Source organism: Ovis canadensis, chromosome 4 (genome assembly GCF_042477335.2).
Source record: "Ovis canadensis isolate MfBH-ARS-UI-01 breed Bighorn chromosome 4, ARS-UI_OviCan_v2, whole genome shotgun sequence".
NCBI lineage: Eukaryota > Metazoa > Chordata > Mammalia > Artiodactyla > Bovidae > Ovis > Ovis canadensis.
This window is the reverse complement of record NC_091248.1, coordinates 116,360,406-116,385,036: the sequence shown is the minus strand read 5'-3', so window position 1 is coordinate 116,385,036 and position 24,631 is coordinate 116,360,406. Positions and strand designations below refer to the sequence as shown.

General features: G+C 43.5%; 1 protein-coding gene across 1 annotated transcript in view; it reads left to right on the top strand.

Moving 5' to 3' along the window:
• Positions 1-6,373: 6,373 nt before the first annotated feature.
• Positions 6,374-24,631, top strand: part of DGKI (diacylglycerol kinase iota) — a 507,168-nt gene continuing 488,910 nt past the window's right edge. Inside the window, exon 1 of the mRNA XM_069588482.1 lies at positions 6,374-6,945. Coding sequence (XP_069444583.1) covers positions 6,551-6,945 — 395 coding nt within the window. The 5' untranslated portion in view covers positions 6,374-6,550. The remainder of the gene's footprint in view (positions 6,946-24,631) is intronic.

The window sequence follows — 24,631 nt, the reverse complement described above, 5'->3', positions numbered from 1 at the left end:
AGAAATATTGTAAATTATATTATTTCTTTGAGGTGCACCAACCATTGGCAAACTTTGAGCAAACTCCAGGAGATAGTGAAGGACAGGAAAGCCTGGTGCGCTGCAGTCCATGGAGTGGCAAAGAGCTGGACACGATTTATGGACTGAACAACAATGAACAGCAACAACAATGAGAATAAGGAATTACAATGAAAAATAAGAAGAAATTTAATGAAATAGCCTGTTGAAAATGATTGAGTTGTATTAAGAAGCAATGACTCCTTATAAAAAACTTCAGTTGTTTAAGGCTGAAAAGGATCATGTCAAGGGATGCTATGGGAGTACCATGCATAGATGGAAGCTGGAGTTGATAGAAGGCTGGATGGATGATTTTAAGATCCCTTTCATCCTGGAGAAAGAATAGCTCAATTTTAATTTAAATCTAGTTAGAGACTGCCTGAGCTAATAAATTCATCAGTAGAACCTAAAATATTGTTCTCCATTCTGCACTTGATCTCAGCCAAAAGGCCAAGAAGAGATTGTTCTCCATTCTGACTCAACAGGTTCCCACTTCAGCCTCATATTTTGTATGACAATGGTTTAAGCATGAGAATCTTGGGCTTAACACACGGTCCTCATCAGATCTCTCCTTTCCTTATTAGCTAGTAAATTTACAATCCTAGCACCCTCCTGACTGACCCTCTGATTTTCTTTCTAGGCAAATGATTGCTAGATAACATTTATTCATTCACCCAATGACCATAATGTATCTACTGTGTATCTAGTATAGTTTCGTTGAAGACATTAGCTAAGAAGATGCTCACATTCTAATAAGAGGAGAAAGACAAAGAAGTAAATAGACAATACAGGTTAGACAGTGGCAAGTTCTATGGAAAAACACACACATACACATATACATACACACACACAGCTTTGTGTCAGTTTTGTCTGAGAAGGACATTTTAGGAAATGTCAGAAAGACTTCTCTGAAATGATAACATGAGAAGTAAGACCTGAATGATGAGAAGAAGTAGAGCGTATAGGACCCGGAATGGCTTGGCCCCTGCTGTCCCCTCACTCTCTTGTTTATTTGTTGCTTAATGGTTGACATTCACAATGCCTCATATCCTACCTCTGCCAGCTCCCTCCACCTCCCCAAGAAGGGCTGGACTCTGGGATTGGCAGGAAGCTCAACAACTTGATGCTCAGGCTCAGCCAAGCTCTAAATAGAATTTCCTCCCATTGCTATGAGAAAGGGCTGAGGAGTCGGGCTGTGCAGCAGGAGGCTGGGTTCCCCAGTGACTTAACCTGGAAGTGAGAGTGAGTCAATTCCCTAAGGGACAGACTTGAACCAGTGAGAGACAGAAGTCAGGAGACAGGAAGAAACCAGCAGAGAAATTCCCCTTCTTTCTGCAGACAGTATGTTCCCAAATCCAGTGATGATGTAAGTTCTGTCTGGATGAAGTTCTGGTGACCAAGCAACCAGGTATGTTTATTTGTGAGGATGTAGCCATCTCATACTCACCACCTTGAATTTATTTTCCCCTCTTTTTCTGCCTTACTTCTCTTTTCCCTTCCTAAACTCCTGGAACTGCAATTCTCCATCAATCCTTGGTTTGTAAGGTTTGCCTAAGAATGTGTTTTCTAAGGAATCTGTGCAAAAACAAACATCATGTAAAAATATTAAGGTGGAGACATGGTTTCTCAACTCCATGGAGGTGCTCAGGTCTCTGCCATGAATTCATAGGGACACTGCAGGATATTTGAAAATTTCAGGGCAAACAGTGATCAACGTCTGTTAGATACCATGCAAACTACCAGCTCCAGGTAGTTGACGGTGTCAACAGTATATCATGCTACATTTTTTCAATGACATTATTGTGGCATAGCTGGTTTTTCAGTGGTTGCTCTGAATATGAAGCTAAGTAGTGTCTAACATGATTCCAAAGTTTGCAAAGTCGTGCTGTGCCCATTACTGTCTCATTTGTAAGTCACTGGGGCTATTTAAGAATGAAATACAACCCTTTTTTTCCTTTCAAATTTTATGTATCACTTTTTAAGAATAGCAACTGGAGCTGTTAAGACATAAATACTTATTAAATTGTTAGCACTTAACTACCTAATAAACCTTAATGTTAGGTTCTTCTTTTGGTCTAGAGGTGCCAGGAAAAATAATTTCTGAGATGCTAAAGGGTACTGTGAACTGAGTAAGTTTGGGAATCTCTGGTGCATTCCAGGCAGCAAAAGTAACAGGTGTAAAGGTGGGAGGCAGGAATAGGCTTATGCTTATCAGCTTGACCCTGTACACTCCCATTTCTTTTTACCTTTAGTGACAGTATTTTCCAATTAGATTGGCATTTAAATAACCTGGACCCTACTTGGTGTATGTGTGTGGTTTATTTGTGTATGTGTGTGGTTTGTGTGTGTTACTTGCTTTCTAAAAAACAAAAAAATGATTCTGTGTTATTTCCTGAAAATTTTTAATCACTACATACATTAAAACTTTTTTAGATATAATGTCCTCTTTATTACTGGCCTTACAGTCTAAACTCTAAATTTTTTTTTTCTTTCTTTAAAATTTCATGCTTGAAGATTTTTTGATCAGACCTAGTATTGGAGAAAACTGGAGAAGGAAATGGCAACCCACTCCAGTGTTCTTGCCTGGAGAATCCCAGGGACGGGGGAGCCTGGTGGGCTGCCGTCTGTGGGGTCACACAGAGTCGGACACGACTGAAGCGACTTAGTAGTAGTAGTAGTAGTAAGTTTGGTATCTAAGACTGTGATGATCCCTGCTTTAGAATGAACTGAATTAATAACAGAAAGATGAGGTAAAGAGTCCACCTAGAAGGGGCACGGCTCTGGGTCCAATGATGGAAAAATTTTCTAGGGGAGGTCTGAGATGAGAAGCAGCATATTTCAATATATCCAGAGAAGCTCATTTTATTGTTTATGTACTCAACCTTGGTCAAAATCATACACTTGTTTTTTTTTTTTTTTTTGATAAATTTTGGAATGCCAACATCAATTTCTTTTCTTGTGATTGGAGTGCTTTTGACCTACGCCCACAAATTCCACTTTTTAGAGTCAAGGTAACTGAGAAGTTGAAATAATTACAAAGTTGCTTAGTGATCACTGAAAAAAAGGAAAATAAATTGTTTAAAAAGATAACTGCTATTTTAAGTAATTTCTTAGAAGGTCACCCCACAACAAGAATTCATTTGCCTTATGCTAGAATGATTCCTTATTTGGAATTATGCTTCTCAGGTGTAGGTTTCCCTCTCTCTCAGTCTTAAATTCAAGTGAATGTTCAATGGTCTTTTTTTATTTACCCTATTTTCCTTTATATAGTAGCCCATCTTTGTTGATAGACTCTTTAAACATGCAAATACATACCTGATTGGTACAGATGGCTTTCCTGGTGGCCTGGGACACAGTCAGCCTCCTGTTGGTATGTATTTATTTAATCAGGCAAAACTCAAAATTCTAGGTAAGGTCACTTAACTCTGAGAGATTATCACTGTTTTTTTTTTTCTTTTTTTAAATTTATCTTCCCTTAAATCTTATATCTGTAGCTATTTTCTCTTTTTCTGTAAATGGTAGCATGCGAAGTATTCTGAACCCTGGTTATTCTTTTAGTTATATTTTTGAGATTGTTTTATATCAATACCTCATCAGTTTGCCCTTATTCCTCTTAATGGCCGCAGAGAATGTCATTATTTGGATGAATGATAATTTAGGTAATTAGTCTTATACTAGCAAACATTTCAGTTATTTTTAGTCTTAAATTTTTAGTGTATATTTTCAAGGACATCAGAGGGCATATTCCTAGCAGCATAATTGCTAGGTTAATTAGGCTTGTGTTTCAAATATTGATGGGCATTTCCAATTCCCCTCAGAAAGACTACACCAACAATTTGAGACAGTGTTGGCTTTTCTACCCCCTCAACCAATATATCATCTATTTTCAAACTGTTTCTTCTAAAAATGGCATCTTATTATAGTTGAAAATTGAGTTTATTTTTATTTTTAATTTAAAAGTGTTAAAATTAAAGCATAGCTGATTTACAGTGTTGCACCAATCTCCTTGCCATGAAGAAGAGTTATTCAGCTATACAAATATAGACAGTCTTTTTTTTTTTTCTTTCCATTATGGTTTATCACTGGAGATTGAATATAGTTCCCTGGGCTATAGAGTAGTAACTTGTGTTTATCCATCTTACATATAGCAGTTTACATCTGCTAATCCCACACTCCCAGTCCTTCCCTTCACCACCTCCTTCCCTTTGGCAACCACAAGTCTGTTCGCTATGTCTGTTGACTTGTTTCTGTTTTGTCAACATGTTCATTTGTGCCCTATTTTAGATTCCGCATCTAAGTGATATCATAGTATTTTTATTTTCTTTCTGACTTACTTCACTTAGTATGATGATCACCAGTTGCATCCGTGTTGCTGTAGATGGCATTATTTTGTTCTTTTTTATTGTGCGTATGTACCATATCTTCTTGGTCCATTCATCTGTCAATGGACACTTGGGTTATTTACATGTAGTTAGCTGGGCTAATATTAGGGATGGGAGGAGTTTGGAAAAGGAGGCGGTGGACCCATACATGCAAAGATGGGAGCAGAAGGAGCATCAGGGATGGCTACATAGTGGAGTTCAGATTGGCACCATCAGGACACAGTGGACGGGAAGTGGACAGGGCTGGCATGCCACCCACTCATGTGGCCTTGAAAATCAGTGAAGGGGTTGTTTGAACTTGGTCCAATGACAATATGATATAATTGGAAGACTTTTAGGTAGAGGATAACATATCGGAAGTGTCTGGGGGGTTGAGCTAGAGAATTGTTCAGAGGAGGTATGGAGAGCAGTTAGGAAGCTGTCTAGTAATTCAGAAAAGATGATGTTTTCTCAGTGTTAGCCATACACTAGATAGTGACGGATCTTATTTAACATGTCTGTTGAAGTACCTACTATGATTCAGTCTCCTCTGAAGATGGGGCATGCTGCACCGGGTGAGGCGGGGGGAGAGGGAGGGGAGTGAAGACCTGCAAACAGGCAGCCTGGGTGTAATAACTCCTGGTTCTGCCAATGTCTAGTTGAATAAGCCTGAGCAGTGGGATAGGTACTCACATTGGACGGTTACTGTGAAAAGTACAGACAGGCAAGTGAAGTGCTTAGCACAATATGTCATGAAAATGAGCGCTTAATAACCACTAGCTGTTTTTTAAATTATTATTATTATTATTATTACCTTCCCTTATGCCACTATGGAAAAGCCCTGACCCTTGACTTATTATAATGTACATATGAAGAGATACAGAATGTGGCGCTTGAGAGAGATTTGAGATATCTTATTCGACCTCCTAATTCTAGTCATGAGAAATAAAGGAAAAAAAGAATCAAGCAACTTGCTTGGGGTCGTGCAACACTGACCTGAAATTCTTCACTGCCCGTCTGTATTTGGTTACTGCACTTAGCCTTAGGTACGCATCTTCCCCGTGTTTGTCGACAGCAGCGATTCTTGTGTGGAAATCCCTAATTTGGAAAACTGTCTCACACACTTCATAGCACATCATTCAAACCTCATAGAGTTTCTGATAATTTTTAGAAACAAAAACAAGAGACCGCTGGGCAATTAAATCTGCAGAGCCTGCAAGCTTGGCTTTGTTCGGCAGTGGGGTCTGGAGAGGTTGGAAGCCCCCCTTCGGGCTGCCCATCCTCCCCTCCCTGCTCTGCCGCCCGCAGCAGCAACCAGCGCTCGGTCCTCACTCTGCCTCCCGGTTCTCTCGGTGTTTCTGCTTCGCTGAGCGGCCTGTGATCTGATTCAGTCTATGAACAGCTCTTTAGGAAGATCTTTCTATGCGTAAGGAAGGCTCTAGGCTGGGGGATTTAGGGATGAGGGGATCCCAGCCCTTGTCCTGAGAGAGGAGACAGATTTCCGCCTGCATGTTAAACTTACCTCCTCCTCATCCCTCATTTACCCTGCGCACGAATTCTCTCCTAGGTTCGCACAGACCACGCGCGCGTTGCATTTCCCACAGGGTTTCCCGCGTAGGACGGCTTTTGCCGGGCTCCGCCGTGCAGGGTCGGGCAGCGGCGGTGGCAGAATGCCGTCCCGGACCTCGGACGTCAGGCACGGGGACGGGGACCAAGGTGGGCGCTAGCGCTCCCGGGCCGGCAGCCCGGTCAGGGCACCTCTCCCTTCCTGGTCTCCGTTTCCTCGTGTAATAACCAGGGCGCGGCACGCCGTCCTCCGAGTTTCCCTTTGGAGCTCTCCTCTCCTGCTGCCCCTGTCTGCGCGCCCCGCCGGTCAACTCCTCACCCTCCTCCCCTCACCACCCTCCACTCCGTCCTCTGTCCACCTCTCCGGCCACCCGGCGCCTCAGGGCGGAGTTCAGGTGCAGCGGTGGCAGGTGCTCCGGATTTCGGAAAAGGCCAGAGGGGCGGGAGGGCGCGGGTGTGCAGCCGGGAGGGTGAGGGGAGGTGGAGGGAGGTGGCCTCTGATTGGTCGGGGAGGGGGAGTGGAGGCACGGAGTTTCCCACAATGCCCCGGTGCGGGGCCGCCGCGGATGGATGCTGCGGGAAGGGGCTGCCATTTGCCGCCCCTGCCAGCGGCGCGCGGACCTGCTCGCTCTCCTGCAGTGGCAGCAGCCGTCAGCGCCGTCCGCCGGCCCGGCCTCAGCAGCGGCGGCGCTTCGGCTCCCTCCGCGGCCGCCGGAGCGGTCGCCATGAACCCCAGCTCCTCGGCGGGAGAGGAGAAGGGGGCGACAGGCGGCAGCAGCAGCAGCGGAAGCGGCGCCGGGAGCTGCTGCCTGGGCGCCGAGGGCGGCGCGGACCCGAGGGGCGCGGGGGCAGCGGCAGCGGCTGCCCTGGAAGAGCCCGGGGCCGCCGGCCCGAAGGAGAAGGACGAGGCACTGGAGGAGAAGCTGCGGAACTTAACTTTCCGGAAGCAGGTCTCTTACAGGTAGGCGCGCGAGCCTGGGCAACCGGGAGGCAGGTGCCGCTGCGGGGCGCGAGACCGGTTCTACGCCCTCGGAGAGGCGCTTCTTCGGACTGGGGGCATCTCTCTCTCTCGCTCTTTCTGTCTGTCTCTCTACTTCTTCCTCCCCCTTCTGGGCTGTGTTCACTTCCCATCCCATCTTTCTGGGCTGGAGGGAAGCTACGTCTGCCAGGTTTCCCTCCGGAACTGGAGAGAAGACTGGTTCTCTGAGGTCAGAACAACAATAAAAATGCGTGCGTGCGTGTGTGTGTGTGTGTGTGTGTGTGAGAGAGAGAGAGAGAGAGAGAGAGAGAGAGAGAGAGAGAGAGAGAGAGAGAGAGAGTGAGGCGATGCACACACAGGTGCCGGCTTTCTTGAGAGAAGTCCTCGAAGTTGTCCCTAAGCCTGGGTCATCTTCACCCACTCTCCCTCCGTTCCTGATTTCACTGAGTGAACCTTTGGCACTAAGTTGATACTTGAGATCACAGACGGGTAGAAAAGAACAGCGCTCTACACTGGAGAGAAATCCTTATGGAAGTTGGTCCTGCTGCGTTGTGAATCTCTGTTTGTACGTATGCAACTAGTTCCCAGGGTACCTGTACATGTGACACCCCCCCCCGCCCCCCGCCCCGCCCGCCCGTCCCCGGGAACTAGTCATTGGCACATATGTATCCGTTGCAGCACCATAATTTGCAAAGAAAAAGGAAGTAGTAATTTTAACAGAAAAGTACCACTTCTCTTGGGTGTGCCCAGAAGGACGACCTGGGGAGCCTGTTGGCACGCAAGGTGTGAGGGCAAGAATGGGGCCATGCTTGTGCCCAGCATGGGTGTATTTGCAAGACAAGGACAGTGTGGGATAAATGGCCCCCAAATGATGCTATAAAAGACTACCCCACACTGTTTCAGGAGTCACAGATAAGAAAGGAGGATTCAGTAAGTTCTCTCCTCTGCCCTGCCCAGTCTCCCACCCAAGGCAAGAATAAAGATATTGATAGGTTTGGAGAGTTTGGGAGACTACACTTCCTGCTTGTTAATCTTAAAAGTTGAGGTGATAAACAAGCATAGAATTGCAAAGATGTTCACTTGCTCAGGCTGGGAGTACTCCTTGAAAAGAAAGCAAGGGACCCTCATTTTGAGTTAGCAGTCCTCTCCAGAAACCCATATAAAGTACTAAGGCTGTTACACCATGTGCTGTTATGTAAGCAAAAGCAGATGACAGAGGTGTGTGGGTTTGTGAGGATGTGTGTTGTATTTCTGGGGGCATGTGTGTGAATTATTGGGATCCCCATGGGCATCACCTGGACTGGAGGACCCGGTCACGAGGGCATGTGCTCTGTGTCTAAGTATTTAGTCCTTGCAACTCCAAAACCATCTTCCTGGGGAAAGTGTTGCTCCCTTGTCCCTCAAGGGCATTTTGTTCATTTGTGCATTTAGGGAGTTTCCCACCTGACTTGCTCTTTTAGTTACTCATGTAAATCAGGACAAAATGGATCTTTCTCTTGATATTTTTGGTTTCTAAAAATAGACAAGTGGTGGAAAGTGAGGCAGCTCTGAGGAGGTAGGCTAGGACACAGGCAGTTCTACTTCCTAGCTAGAATGGCTTGTCTGGCCCTGAGGGGACCAGGGACTACATTCAGCCTAATTTAGGAATTGTGAGTTGGAGGCTGTGGGGTGGTTGATTACATGAAACATATTGTGTGTCTGGGCTCCTGGGCCTAGAATTGTTCCTGTGTCATTGGTATTCATCATCAGACTCCTCCTGGGTTGCAAAGCCAGAGTTTGCAAGGGAAATCATTTCAGCTCGCCTCTTGGCAGGAGTCATTCCCTGAGCCTCTCTCTCTTGGAAAAGAGTACTGTGTGGGACTGTGGCTTTCTGGGTTGCATGCTCACACATACATGTGTATGGGTGTTCACAGGCAAACACAGACGTAGACCCAGATAGTGGTTTGTTTTTTTTTTTTTCCTGTAGAGAAAGAATAAGACTGCATCTGCCTTAGAGTCCACAGAAGTGGCTTCTGCCTTGTGAACATCATTTCCTTTTAAATAAAGCTTTACAGTCTCCAATTCAGGAAGCCTCCTGTATCAGCATCGTCTCAGGAGGCTGGTTAAAGATGCCCACCACCCCACACTTTCAAAATCAAACTCTCCGTGGGTGGGCATTTTTAACAGGCTCCTCAGGTGATGCATATGCACACTAATATCTGAGGACTGCTGCTCTGTGTTCCCCCCCCAAACCCCCAGAAGTAAGCAGTTGACCTTTAAACTCATAATCCATGCTCAGCCAAACATGGCTAGCAGTCCCAAAGTCAGAGGAAAGACAGAGAAAGGTAGGTATTTCATCAGCATGTGTTTGTGCTGGTAGCCTGGAGAGGGTCTCTATTTTGATGATGAGGAGGATTATTTTTTTAGAGACATGGTGAGTGGGTGGTGAATGGCATACCTGTTCATCATGGAAGCCATTTATGCTGGACTCAGATGTAGCTGGGCCTGGCCATTTCACTGGTGGGTTGATGAATGGTCTGTAACAAAAGGGACTTTGATTGAAGTTGAGCGTTGTCTCCTCAGTGAGGACCAACCACATCACCTCACTTCTGTGGGGGAGGGGACAGCCAAGGACGGTGACTGGAGAAAGATAATGGATGGGGGTTAAGAACACCTCACAGAATGGAATCTAGGTGAAAGGGTTGAGTTAGGGTGTGGAATATGGCCACGGTGTCAGGGGGGTCAGTTGAGGTGGGGAGGAAGAGATTTGCAGGTGGTCAAAAATAAATATCTTTTGAAGAACATGGGTGTTTACAGAATGACATGACAGGAGAGAAGAAGGGGGCTAGGGGAGAGGGTGTGTGTGCGCCTGTGTGTAGGGGGTCTCATCTGCTCCTTCTGTTGCTAAGGAACATATAAGCTAGGGTTTAAAAATAAATGAGGAGTGGGTGGGCATATGCAATGACTCCTGTCTTTTTAGGAACCAGAGCCCTTTGCAAAAAACCTTTAAATAACCATTTCTGGAGGCAGATTATTCATTTTGCTTAACTTTTACTTTGTTAAGTAAAATAAATTCCTTTCTATACCCCTCGATTTCCCCTCATTATCTTCTCTTTCTTTTTTTGGGAACCTTTTTTCCCACGAGAATTTTTCCTTTATTTCACATTCTGCTCCCCTAGAGCAAATAATCTCTGTAGACCATAAAGCTGAAGGCTTTAGAAGGCAGTGCAAGTGAACTAGTACTTTTCTGTTAAAATTGCTACTTCCTTTTTCTTTGCAAATTATGGTGCTGCAACAGATACATATGTGCCAATGACTATATAATGTGTAGGAACTGTTTTTTTAACCACTGTAAGAGTTCCCATTTAAGCCAGTATAACAACAAAAAATATCTTTTAGAAACACACAGGGGAAGGGAAGGAGAAGGTAGCTGATGTTCATTGTCTCCTGTGTACCAGAAATGGCACTAAATTTGTCCTGTTGTTCCGTTGCTCAGTTGTGTCCGACTCTTTGTGACCCCATGGACTGCAGCATGCCCGTCTTCCCTGTCTTTCACTGTCTGCTGGAGTTTGCTCAGACTCTTGTTCACTGAGTCAATGATGCCATCCAACCGTCTCATGTTCTGTCTTATTTACTCTTCATGATGGTCATGATGTGATTACTCAGTTCAGTTCAGTTGCTCAGTCATGTCCGACTCTTTGCAGCCTCAGAGACTGCAGCACACCAGGCTTCCCTGTCCATCACCAACTTCCAGAGCCTGCTCAAATTCCTGTCCATTGAGTTGGTGATGCCATCCAACCATCTTGTCCTCTGTCATCCCCTTCTCCTGCCTTCAATCTTTCCCAGCATCAGGGCCTTTTCAAATGAGTCAGCTCTTTGCATCAGGTGGCCAAAGGATCGGAGTTTCAGCTTCAGCATCAGTCCTTCCAATGAATATTCAGGGCTGATTTCCTTTAGGATGGACTGGTTGGATCTCCTTGCAGTCCAAGGGACTCTCAAGAGTCTTCTCCAACACCACAGTTCAAAAGCATCAATTCTTCGGTATTCAGCTTTCTTTATAGTCCAACTCTCACATATATACATGACTACTGGGAAAACCATAGGTTTGACTAGATGGACCTTTTTGGGAAAGTAATGTCTCTGCTTTTTAATATACTGTCTAGGTTGGTCATAGCTTTTTTTCCAAGGAGCAAGTGTCTTTTAATTTCATGGCTGCAGTCACCATCTGTGGTGATTTTGGAGCCCCCCCAAATAAAGTCTCTCACTATTTCCATTGTTTCCCCATCTATTTGCCATGAAGTGATGGGACTGGGTGCCATGATCTTCGTTTTCTGAATGTTGAGCTTTAAGTCAACTTTTTCACTTTCCTCTTTCACTTTCATCAAGAGGCTTTTTAGTTCCTCTTCACTTTCTGCCATAAAAGTGGTGTCATCTGAGTATTTGTGGTTATTGATATTTCTTGATTCCAGCTTGTGCTTCATCCAGCCCAGCATTTCACATGATGTACTCTGTATCATGTTAAATAATCAGGGTGACAATATACAGCCTCGATGTTCTCATTTTCCTATTTGGAGCCCTTCTGTTGTAGATATGATTATGGTTATTTCTATTTTATAAACAAACCTAAGGATTAGAACTTGGGTAGGAGACAGAATTTAAACCCAGATCTGACTCTAAATGACATTCTCTTTAGACCTCATCCTTCTCCCCTGAACATTCACCTCTGGTTTGAATGTGTGCCTTGGACGTCTGTGTTCTCATGAATGTCAGCTGTTCTTTTACCTCTTCCACAGTATGCCACAGGTCATTATTTATTCTCTCTTATGTAATTTATTCTTTGGACTGTGTCCCTTTGGCCGTATAATTTTAAGGAACTCCTCTACTCTTTCAGAAATAGAAATGAATCTAAATTCACAATCACCAGAAAATACATTGGTTTTGCTTCTGAGAACAAAACCACCTACATGACACCTGCTATCTCTGAAGATCTCCATGTTTAGAGTTTTATATGACTTTTAATAAAAACTACACAGGTGTTGTGTAGGTGAACCTTGATCCAGGGAAGAGGTGGCCTGTCTGTACCTCTATGAGCCGCACAGAATAAATGATCAAGTGTGATTTTGTTTGTAAGGAGGACTGGGCAGTTGCTGTTACTTATGAGTTATTAATGCTTGTGCTTCAATTTCTCTATTTATAAACCTGGATGGTAATATCAGACCCTCCTGAAAGGGAATTTGGGATATGAGATAAAAGTCACAAGGAGCGTTTAGCTTCTTATATTATGCTGCATGGTAAAAATGGTTCTGTTATTCTTTACATGTTGATAAGAAGACAGTATTTCCATTTCGAGTATTTCCCTGAAACACAACATTGTGATGTTAGGAAAGACTGTTGGTATGTTGAAAGCTGAGTAGGAGAACATAGAACTTGTTTTTCCTTGCTTGGGGATGTATAGTGTATGGGGGAAAGTTTTCTTTTCCTGAACATCAGTACACAGCATCCTCCTTTGTAAACCACTTTTATTTATATTATTTATTTTCATCTGTGCTTCACATACTTGTTTGATATTTAGAGGCTTCTGGATTAGGTAGAACCTTGGTTCTAAGTTACTGTTTCCTTCCTCAATAATTACTTAGGACTTGGCTAATTGTAGACTTTCTCCATCAGGATATACACTAGGCAAGCTTGCACTTGAACCGCTGTCCAGAGTACTTAAGCTGCTCTAGCTGATCTTTTCAAGGCTTGGTTTTCACATGGTAGAGTGACAACACTGGGTCCTGGGGCATCAGGGGATGAAGAAGTGGATGGGAGCTTTGCTGGTGTTCGCTTCTGCTCTGGCAACAGCTGTGTTGCCTCGTAGGGTCAGATTTAGTTAGACTAGAGCTGATTGTTTGAAACTTGTTACTTTTTTTTTAACTTTTTATTTTATGTTGGAGTATAGTGAAGAATTGATGCTTTTGAACTGTGGTGTTGGAGAAGACTCTTGCAAATCCCTTGGACTTCAAGGAGATCCAACCAGTCCATCCTAAAGGAGACCAGTCCTGGGTGTTCATTGGAAGGACTGATGCTAAGGCTGAAACTCCAATACTTTGGCCACCTGATGCGAAGAGTTGACTCATTGGAAAGGACCCTGATGCTGGGAGGGATTGGGAGCAGGAAGAGAAGGGGACGACAGAGGATGAGATGGCTGGATGGCATCACCGACTCAATGGACATGAGTTTGAGTGAACTCTAGGTGTTGGTGATGAACAGGGAGGCCTGGCGTGCTGCGATTCATGAGGTCACAAAGAGTCAGACATGACTGAGCGACTGAACTAACTAACTATAGCCAATTAACAATGTTGTGATAATTTCAAGTGGACAACAAAAGGAGTCAGCCTTACATATGCATATATCCATTCTCCCCCAACTCCCCGGCTATCCAGGCTGCCACATAACATTGAACAGGGAACACTTTACTTTCTAATCTGAAAAAATTAGGACTCCTCATGAGGGTCTAGGCTAGCTGCATCTTCCAGACTCTTCTGGGCTGGAATACACATTCCTTATGCAACCTTGAGGTGTCCTTGAAGTGGATTCAGAAGCACTCACCCTGAGATAAGAAGTATCCGACCATTTTCCTACATGTTGGGCTATGTGACATTTGCTTTCTTACAAGGGTTTGCATTGGATAACATGGATCCTAATTATTTTTTTCTGAGACCCTATAATGGTAGTTTTAGCACAGTATTTACTGCATTAATGTGGAATGTGAATGGGTAGCTCAGGGAAGAAGGTAAGGAGCAGAGTAAAAATCTAAGCAATTAGGCTTTTTATGTTTCTTTGAAGTTGAATTTGCTCAAAATCACTATAAAAATGGACTAATTTCAAAGTGTTTGAACTGGTTGTAACTGTTTGAACTTTTGGAATTGTTTGAACTGGTTGGAATGTTATGCCTATTGCAAGGCATAACAGACCAGCACATACAGAAGGAGATTAATGGAAGAAAAACTCCCAAGTTAGGTCTGTCTGCACATAACGCTCCCCAGACTCATCTCTGGCTTGTTCCCCAGACACACCCCTTGTTAGGCTTGAGCTCAAGAGGGTCCACTTTCTGTGGTTCTTTCCTGTCCTCACATGATGCTTTCAAACATCTGTTTTAGGGCTGAGTTGTCATTTTCTGCCCTGGGAATTAGACTAGGATTTGAACCTGGCATGTTCTAGCTGACCTTGGGAATGTTATGTCACCCCTTTGAGGCTCATGTGGTAATAGTAATACTTCTCTTAGGAGTTTGTTAGGAGAATTAAATGAGTTATTTTATGGTGAGAACTCAGCACAGTGCCTTGCGCAGAGTTAACTTTAAATGTCTATTTAGGCCCTCATTTTGGTTTATAATGTGTTTATTTATGTATAGAAAATATCCTGGAAACATGTACATCAAACCATCATCACCAGTTACTTTTGAAGAGTAGGGTCTTGGTTGGAGAGCCAAGGGGATAATACACTTCTGTGCCATTAGAATTTTTCATATATTTCTTTTGTAATTAAAAATGGAAGAAATATTGAAAAAAAAAAAGTCTTACTCTTCCCTGCTAGGTCTTGAGCTCCTCTGAGGGCAGAAATTGCACCTTATCATTGGAATCTCTGAATCCTGTTCTTATTGCTCAGTAGGTATTAGATAAATATTTATCGAATGAATGAATTTAATTGCCTTCTTTAAATAAGCTACTATGTTATGTGCTTGCTGTCCATCTCAACTGTGGCTTTTTTTCCTTTCTACTCAGAGAAGCGTCTGCCTTTTTCTCGTTTACACTTTGTCCAGCTTCCCAGGACTGTTTCTGTTTACAGTTTCCTGTGTGAGTACCTGTGCCAGCCATTTAGCCAGCTGTTGGAGGCTGGAGAGGGTGGCCGAATATCTTGCTTAATCAGCTATTTGCACCTCATCACAGAAAAGGCCTTAATTTGCCTTCTGAGTAGCACTAATTAGCTCTCCGGCTCTCTGTCTGTCTCATCCTTTTCCAAGGGGCATCATTGATTTTCTCCTTAGGGACTTTTCTGTTGACTTTCCCTTCTCTGAGTAGAACTTAGAAAGATGGTTGCCCCACGTTTTCGGCATCTGCACCAACCATGGTCCAGCCAGCCCGAGGTTACCCGCATGGCCTCTCTTCTGTACTGCCTTACTCGCTCTCTCCTCCCAGCTCCCTTGACTGACTTCTGATGGAAAAGTTATTTTAGGAAGAATTCCTCAATCAACATTGTGACTCTAAACTAAACCTCTGTTTTGTTTTTAACGCGTTTAATCCCAAAGTCTTTGAGAAAGTACCAGCTACTTTTTATATGTGTAACACATAAAGCACCTGAAGAATGCTGGTGAGTTTTCTGACACCAGTAGTGTTCAGAGAGGTGGAATGAGCACTGTTTGGCTAATTTTAGAAAAAAAAAAATTTAACCCATCAGAGGTGCGTGTATCGGCTGGGGGAGGGGGCTATAGCTGGGTAGAGGTGGGAAGAAGGATCTTTGCATATTATTTTAGTTCTTTCCTTCCAGCCCTTTGTGAGTTGTTGAAGTGGAGTGAATACTGTTTTTTTTTTTTTTTTTTTAAGGCAACAGCTCTTAGATGGGGACTTCTGGAGTTCTTGTGCCTAACTTCCATGAAGTTAGCAAACTTCATTTGCTCCAGTGGAGAATGGTCTTTTAGGTTTTTCAGACTCATAAATAATGCTCTGATACGGAACAAATTCTGAGTTAAGCTGTAATATTAATGATCTGGCTTTTGTTAGATGGAGGGGGAGACATTCAAAGCTTAAAAACAGTAATAATTAAACTGCAGTCAGCTCTCATTATTCTTATTCTTCAGTTCCTTGAGAGTCAGAGTCGAGTAGTGGTTGAGAGCCCTGGCTCTGGGGCCCTACCTCTTTGGTTCAGATCTCTGCCTCTGCCTACTGTGGGGCCATGGACGAGTTACTTAACCTCTCTGTGCCTTAGTTTCCCTGTCTAATGGTGATGATAATAGTCCCTACCTTGTGTGATTATTTGAAGGCTAACTGATAACGGTCTCTGTAACAAAGGAAGCAGCGTGAGTATTTTATTAGGGTGGTATCAGCCATCAGTTCAGTCACTTGGTCGTGCCCGACTCTTTGTGACCCCATGAATCGCAGCACGCCAGGCCTCCCTGTCCATCACCATTTCCCGGAGTTCACTCAGATTCATGTCCATTGAGTCCATGATGCCATCCAGCCATCTCATCCTCTGTCGTCTCCTTCTCCTCCTGCCCCCAATCCCTCCCAGCATCAGAGTCTTTTCCAGTGAGTCAACTCTTCAGATGAGGTGGCCAAAGTACTGGAGTTTCAGCTTTAGCATCATTCCTTCCAAAAAAATCCCAGGGCTGATCTCCTTCAGAATGGACTGGTTGGATCTCCTTGCAGTCCAAGGGACTCTCAAGAGTCTTCTCCAACACCACAGTTCAAAAGCATCAGTTCTTCGGCATACTTATGTCCAACTAAGGACCAGATTTTGTTTTTTATTCTTCAAAATATTGAACATTCATTGAATGTTGATAGCAAGTGATAAGATTATTCAGATAATATAAAAATGAGATCTATTATACACTTTAATTTACAGGTTTTGACATTCAGTGGGGGTAGAGAATATGTCGTTTTCCTTTAACAACTTACTAAAAACTAGTTCACCCTTCCTAGAGGATGTGAAGGCTGCTTCCGAGTGGTCTGGAAATCGGCTCAGGCAGAAGGCCAAGGTCGGAGAAGACAGGCGCAGTGAGCAGAGTGATCAGGGGGCAGTAGCCCACAGCCCAGCTGCCATCTGGGAGCAGGAAGCCAGTCATGGGGGGAATGGGGGTCTCAGAGCTTTGAAGTGCCAGGAATAGATATGCAGATAAAGGCGGAGGTGCTAGAAACAGAGTTGTCGCCAGGGTCCCCAGGATAGAGGTTATCCCTCTTCTGGCCTGACTGGATGATGTCTTCTCTGTATGTGCAGACAGTAGCTGGCCGCTGCGTCCTGGCAGTGAGAGAAAAACGCGTCCTAGGGGCAACCTGTCCTGGATTATTTCAGAAATGGAAGGCTTAGCCTTCTGGGACATGCTGTCAGTTATCTCAGCCAGACCAAATAGCAGATTTTATTTTATTTTTTTAATTTTAGAAGATTATTAAATATTTGTTGAGCAAATAAAACTGGCTCAGGATGTTGAGGTAAGTGCTGAGGAAGTAAATCCACTTTTTTTCCTTTGAAAGGCAGTTTAATTGCTTTTTTGTATCTTGAAGATCTTCAGGAAATAGCCAGAAGATAGACTTCTTGCATGGTCCAAAGAACATTTTAAAATGTGTCCTTTTGTATATAAGATGTCAAAATTCTGTGGAAAAATTAATTTTTGTTTCAAAAACACTTGAAAGCAGTTTGTTTAAAGATTTTTTAAAAGTTATTTATTTTCAACACCAAAAACATTTCATACTGGGGTATAGCTGGTTAACAATGCTGTGATAGTTTCAGGTGAGCAGTGAAGGGACTCAGCTAAACATATATATGTATCCACTCTTCCCCCAAACTCCTCTCCCATCCAGGCTGGCACATAACATTGAGCAGAGTTCCATGTGCTTTACAATAGGTCCTTGTTGATTATCCATTTTAAATATAGCAGTGTGTACATGAGCTTCCCAAAGTCCTTAACTGTCCCTTCCCCCTAGCAACATAAGTTCGTTTTCTAAGTCTGTGAGTCTCTTTCCATTTTGTAAGCTTATATCATTTCTTTTTAGATTCCATATATGAGGGATGCCGTGACATTTCTCCTTCTGTGTCTGACTTACTTCACTCGGTATAACACTCTCTGGGTCCATCCACGTTGCCGCAAATAGCATTATTTCATTCTTTTTAATGGCCGAGTAGTATTCCATTGTATACATGTACCATATCTTCTTTAAAGATTTTTTTTTTTAAAGAGCTTCATGTAAACTTAACTGGAAGCTTTTGGAAAGGGTTCCATGTATCACTTTGAGATAAACTTCTGGAACAGTCTGCAAACTGGAAGGACTGTGTTCTCATCGTTGTCCTTCCATACATGACAGGGGTTCAGGCTGTCTCTCTCAGGCAGAGCACTTCCTGTAGAGGTTTTTGAGAAGAGAGCCTGCTTTAAAACAGTTTCTTCTTTTTAAATTGGCCCCCTCTCAGTCAATAAGCTGTAGTGTTTGTTTTTTTTTTTTTTCTCTCCAGCGGGGAAACACTGTCCTCAGCTTCTGAAGTTAGAAAGAAAGCAGAGGAATCTTGAACCCCAGAAGCTGGAGAGAGTAGTCTTCCCTGGCAGAATGAACACCCAGAGAGCCACCTGCTTTCCCAATGCACCCTGCCTTTCCTCCCAATGACCAAAAAGCAACACGTCACTGTTCTTGTCCTTCCCAACAACCTCCGATAGACTACTCCCCAAGTCTTCAGAGGCAGCCTGTATACTTCCAAAGAGCTGGTGACGTGCAGCTAAGAGAAGGAAAAAGCTTTTCTTCATTTGGATTTGCACATGTGTACATGCTCACTTGTTCAGTCAGGTCTAACTCTTTGTGACCCCAACCAGCCAGGCTTCTCTGTCCATGGTATTCTCTAGGCAAGAATCCTGGAGTGAGTTGCTGTTTGCTCCTCCAGGAGATTTTCTCTACCCAGGGGTCAAACCTGTGTCTCCTGCATTGGCAGGTTTTACCACTGAGCCCTTTGGGAAGCCCTCAGATTTGGACTGCAAGTATTAGTTTATTCACATACCTACTTGTGTGACTATTAATCAGTCCAAGTTACTGATTTTATGAAATGCTTAATCTGTGCCAAGAGCTGCTAAACATTTTATGATAGTATTTCATTTAACCTTCAGTTAAGGAGCCCTGGAGAAGGGAATGGCAGTTCACTCCAGTATTCTTGCCTGGAGACTTCCATGGACAGAGGACCCTGGTGGGCTACAGTCCATGGGGTTACAAAGAGTTGGATACGACTGAGCGAGTAACACTAACACACTTAAGTAGGGCCTATTATTTTTTCCATTTTACAGATGAAGACATGGGGACTTAGAGTGTAAGCTACTTGCCTGAGGTCACAAAGCCACTTAAATGGCAGAGTTTAGATCTATGCCTGTATTTGCTTATTGCTTCTCTAATACAGTTTTTCAGCCTGGTTCTTTTTCACCTGTTTCCATTTCCTGTGTACAAATAGCCATATTTCCGCCATCTCGTAGCTTATTAGACCGAAATCCCCCGAGAGGAGAGAGCTGTGTGTTTCATCTTAGTGTGTACAAGCAGTCTTGACATAGAAGAAGGTCTTAACAAAGGTTGATGGGCTAAGAAAACAAGAATTCTTTTCTTGTTTAAGCATGGACTCAGTTCTGTGAATAGCTCTGTGCTACTGGCAATTTTAAGAAGGCCACGGTTGAGCTTTCCTTGGTGATTCTTTTTCAAACTATATGAATTTTCCATTGCATGAACTGAGGAACAAATCCAGTTTCCTGGGGCCAGGAAATGATTTGTAAGGATTATAGCCTGGAACTCCCTGATTCCAATTCCACCTCCAGTATAAGATCTTATGAGTTGTAATCAGAGTAGAACTTGAAGGGAGGTGGGTAATATAATACTTGAGATGAAGAACTTAGGAACAATTCCCGTGTACTTTGTGTGGCCAAAATGGCATACTAGGTACCATTTGATTAAAAAATATATATATATCCTAAGAAGAGTCTTTTGCCTTTAACTAAAGGGCCTCTTCAGGCTTCAAGTGCTTGTAATGCAAGTTTTTCCATAGCAGCATATTTTAGAATTCATAAGTATATCTGTGTGCATAGTTACAGACCCCTAGAAAGTTCCAAAGGATCAGTTAAAAAACCTGAGTCATTCTTTCACATTTGAAGAAAACCTTCAGAATTTCTTAGCAAAATAAATCTCAAGTTCAAAAATAAACGTCCAAGCTATTTAAAGATTAAAACAGAAGCTTTCTATGAGCCAGTACAGAATTATAACAAGATCTAAGGGATTTTTTTTTTCTACAAAAGACAAATTTCTGGAGATTTCTTAAATTGTTAATACTGACTAAATTTAGGTACATATAATAAAGATGTGTGTGAGAGCTTTACCATTAAAAAACTGCTTTCACATAATTGATCTAATTTTACCTTCCAAACAGGTAGAGGAGGTATTGTCTTCAGAGCCCTTGTACAGTTCAGAAAGCAGGCATGGCCGCTAAGTACCTGCCCTAAAGCCACATGCCAGCGACGGGCACGGCCAGGCTCAGTCTAGTTTTTGGATCTGAAGTCCCATGTTCCCTTCCCTTCAGCACCCTGACTCCTCCCACTGCTCTTTGGAAAGATGGTTCTCAATATTTCCCCCTCGTTAATGTTACTGACTTGATCTCGGCTGTTCATTGTGATCAACAAAGTTGGACTCCACCACTGGCTAGTGTCCCAAATCTGTGTCTCATTGACGAGGACAATGACCTCATCGTCTTTCTCATGACTCCCCCTGTTTTAAGTGCAAACCATACAGTGACACCACCAGTGTGACGGCAGATGTTTCATATTCTTCCTACTAGGGCAGGGGTTGGGGGTGGGGGGAAGATAGAGAACTCCTGCAGGCTCTTCCCTTGCATTAGTTGCTAAGCAGCAGCCATTTCATTGTAAAGGAGATTCAGCTCAAGTAATGACATAGGTATTCCCAGAATAGCATTTCATTTTTACAGCAACTGCATTTCACGTCTCCATATAGCATATGCTCAGTGATTTTCAGAGGAGAAATAGGCGCCTCAACACATTTGTTGAATATATAGAGAAAATTCAGTAGAGCTGATCACCTAATAGCCACACTCCTACATCCTGTGATTAAGAGTGAGCAGTGATTTTAAGGATGAGGAAGCTCGACCACCAAACAGGTATGTTTTTTGAGGCCATATCTGACGTGGACCGATAACATCTTGATGGAATGCTCTGGAGAGTTGGCAGTTCTGTTATTTGAAGTAATATGGCAGAGAGCAAAATGTGATTGCAGCCAAGGGGTTGGATCTAGGCCAGGATTTCATTGTATTGAGATTTTTGTTGGCAACCCAAGGCCCTTAAAATGAAGACAAAAGACAAGTGATGAATAGGTTTTCATTGCTTTAAACTGTGCAGTATTTTCTAAATTTTCTGCAACCACCACATATTCTATTTGAAATCAGCATAAATGTCTTTAACTGAAAACATTAAAAAAAAAATGAAGGCAAAAGAAAGTATTGTACAAAACTAGCGCATGTTCTGGAGAGTATCAGGAGGAAAGGTGTGGGGTAGAGGAAGATATCGAATGGCCTGATAGATATGTGTGTGAAAGGGGAGCTTCTGAGTACAAAGTTGGCAGGTGGTCTGTTTCTTCTAGTTGCACTGGCTTTAATTTGGAAGGCTGCATGGTGCACGTGTGGGAGATCATGGTCCTGCCTTTTCAAGCACTTCTGCCATCTCTGTTGTAGCTCAGATGGTGGAGAAACTTGCATGTCTCTAGACAAGGATTTTGTCTCCCAAGCACTGCTTCCAAGGAATTATTAAGGGAGTGAAGTTTTCTGTTTTCTAAGAGTGCGCTGCACACCACCACCCCTTAGTCCTTCTCTCCAAGCTGTTTGGGAGAAAGTCCCTTTTTCCAGGAGGAGATGGAATGCTTGGAAGCTGACCTTTAACTTCCAGTAAATTGTTCTCCCATTTATGGCAAAGTACCTCTTCCAGGAACTGAAAGTCATGTTCGGAAGAAATAACCCATGGGTGAACCCACAAATGGTGAGCAGTTATTCCCACTGAGGTGCTGGATTCCATAGCGTGGGTGTTTTCAGCATCTCTCCAACAATTAGTGCTTCTCATGTGTTTCATTGTGGGCTTCTGACGATTACCCGAAATGGCTTTGGTGAGGCATCTCTGGTGTTATAGGAACTCCTTATCCACTTGGGAGAATCAAGTCAAGGAGGATTGGGGAGGAGAGGACTAAAATCGTTGACTTCCTGGCCTGGAACCATAGAGAAGGCAGATGCTAATTGTCTCTCAGATAAAGCGTATCTGGGAGGTGCTCAGTGGTGTGCTCTCAGCATTGTTAATAGTATGTTAATAATAATAACAGCATTTACTGAGGCTTTACTGTGTGTGCCAGGAACTGTGCTGAGTGCTTTACCTATTTATTTCAGGTAATTCTTACAGCAGTCTTATGAGGTAGGTCAGTCATTACTATTTAGTTTTACAGAGGCAGAAACTCAGGCACAGAGGAACAGCTCAGGGTCTCACAGCTGATGAACGCTGGAACCAGAATATAAATGGGAAAAGAACTCCCTGGCAAGTGCACTTAAGAACTGCTCTGGGCCACGGACTTCCCTGGTGGCCCCGTGGTTGAGAATCCACCTTTCAGTACAGGCCACATGCATTTGATCCCTGGTTGGGGGTCAGGAGGGGCTAAGATCCACACGCCTCAGGTCAAGTAAGCCTGTGATCCACAACTAAAGAAACCCCTCTGCAGCAAATAGAGGAACCCCCGAGATGCAGTGAAGACCCAGTGCAGCCAGAAAAAAGGAAAGATTACTCTGGGCTATATCCCAGTGTGTGTGTGACTGCACCTGTTTGCCTTGGGAGTTATCTCTACCCTGTTGTGTGCAGGGGTGTGGGATTGTACATTGCAGTGCCTGGCTCTGTGCCATGGAAACCAGGGAGGTCTTTGGGAGCTGTTGTAGCTGATTCCCCTCACCACCCTGATTCCTGCTTGGGACTTGGGGCATGAGCTTGGACACCAGACTCTTCCACCTCACCTCTTAAAGGGCTGTCAAAGGAAGTACCAGTTTGCTCATTTCCATGCCCCGTAGGGTGGTTCCTCCTGCCCTGGATCCTGTCCTTTGCAAGCAGGAATCACCAGCCCTTCTAGTGAACTGTGATCTATCCAACATCTTCCCAATGAGGTTTCTTTTTGTTTCCATTAACCAGGATTGGTTTCTATTGTTTGCAGCTAAACAAACAAAACCCCAAAAACCTATCTGACAAAATACCTTTGCAAATGGTCTACCAGCCTCTATTGGCGAGTGTCTTCCATGTCAGAAGTTCTTGGCCACATTAGAGCTATCCCACTGGTCAGATTAATGGGTTTCCCCGGTGGCTCAGCAGTAAGGAATCTGCAGCCAATGCAGGAGGCATGGGTTTGATCCCTGGATTGGGAAGATCTCCACGCCAGTATTCTCGCCTGGGAGCTCCCATGGACAGAAGAGCCTGGTGGGCTACAGTCCAGGGGTGTCACAAAAGAGTTGGATACAACTTAGCAATTAAACATCAACAATTGGTTATATATAATTGTTAGAGAGTTTTGTTATAGAAAAAACTAAAGTATTATCATTTCGTGTATCTTTAGCATGAATTAGATACTTTGTGCCTCTGTTTTGATTGTTCTCTTAAATGTCCAAACTCACTGAGTTAGTTATTTCTATTATACAGATGAGGACACTGAATCTTATAGAGAAGAACCAATTTGCTTCAAGTCAGAGAGGTGTTAACTGATGGAATCAGGATTTAGACTCACTTTGAGGTCACCCAAAGCTCGCATTTTTTCCTATTATATCATGCTGCTTTCGTATTAAGTCCAAAACGGACTCCTTTATTTCTTACTTACTGGTATGACAGTTTCACTTCTGGGGAATAGTCAGGATAATTCTCCCTCTTTTTTCTGTATGATAGGTCTTCAAATATTTGAAGTCGGGTATTACATTTTTCTTTAACCTTCTTTCCTTCAGACTAAACCATCTCCACTTTTATTGTTCCCTTATCTCATATCAAAGGTGATTTTCAGTCACCTTCCTGTTTCTGGGTATTCCTAGTTTGATAGCATACTGGTTTATCCATGGCCTTCTCCATAAGAGTTGAGCAGTTGGGACTCCCTGGCAGTCCAGTGGTTAAGACTGTGTGCCCCCAATGCAAGAGAACTGAGATCCTGCCTGCCACCTGGGTGTGGCCAAAAAAAAGAAAAGCATTGAGCAGTAAAGTGAAATTGTGGTCTAACCAGGGCCACCATTAGTGAATAGGATGTCTCTGTTAGAATTAGAAACAGGTCCAAGCCTGAGTGAACAAGTGAGCAAGTGAACCTCTTTTACCCCCGAGCTCTGTCAGCCCATGAGCTAGGATTTAGCATGTGGTGGGTGGTACTTAAGCTGGGTTTTAGTCTCTGTGTGACCCTTCATGCAGTACACCATCTGCACAAGTGTAGGTATGGCTTTGGGGGGCTTCGTTCTCTTGTTGTGGCCATTGTTTGCCACGAGTATATGGATTAGCCTGGGTGCAGGCCAGTTGCTGTAAAACTCATTTCAAAAGCCAAATTTCCAGACTGCCAATTCAACAAATTACTGATGACATTTCCATGGTTTTGCTTAGGTTGCAGACATTTCACTTAAGATCCGTCATTTCAGTTTGGCTAAATGTTTGTTTGGCGTGTTTTATATTTACTTCAGATACCAGACATTTCTAGAACATTCGCAATTCCTCCTCTTGCCCTCCCTTTATTTCTCTCTTTTTTCCTAAATAAGAAAGGGGAAGCTCTCTCTTAACTACAATTTACTGTTATCTCCATTTTCCAGACTTTGTGCCTGTACTGCTCTTCTCTGGGCCCTACTGCTGATGGACAGATGCCTGTGTCCAGCTCTTCTAAAACTGGCTTAAGCTATTTGTCTGAGAGGTTTGGGTGAGCTTTGTTTTAGTGAGCT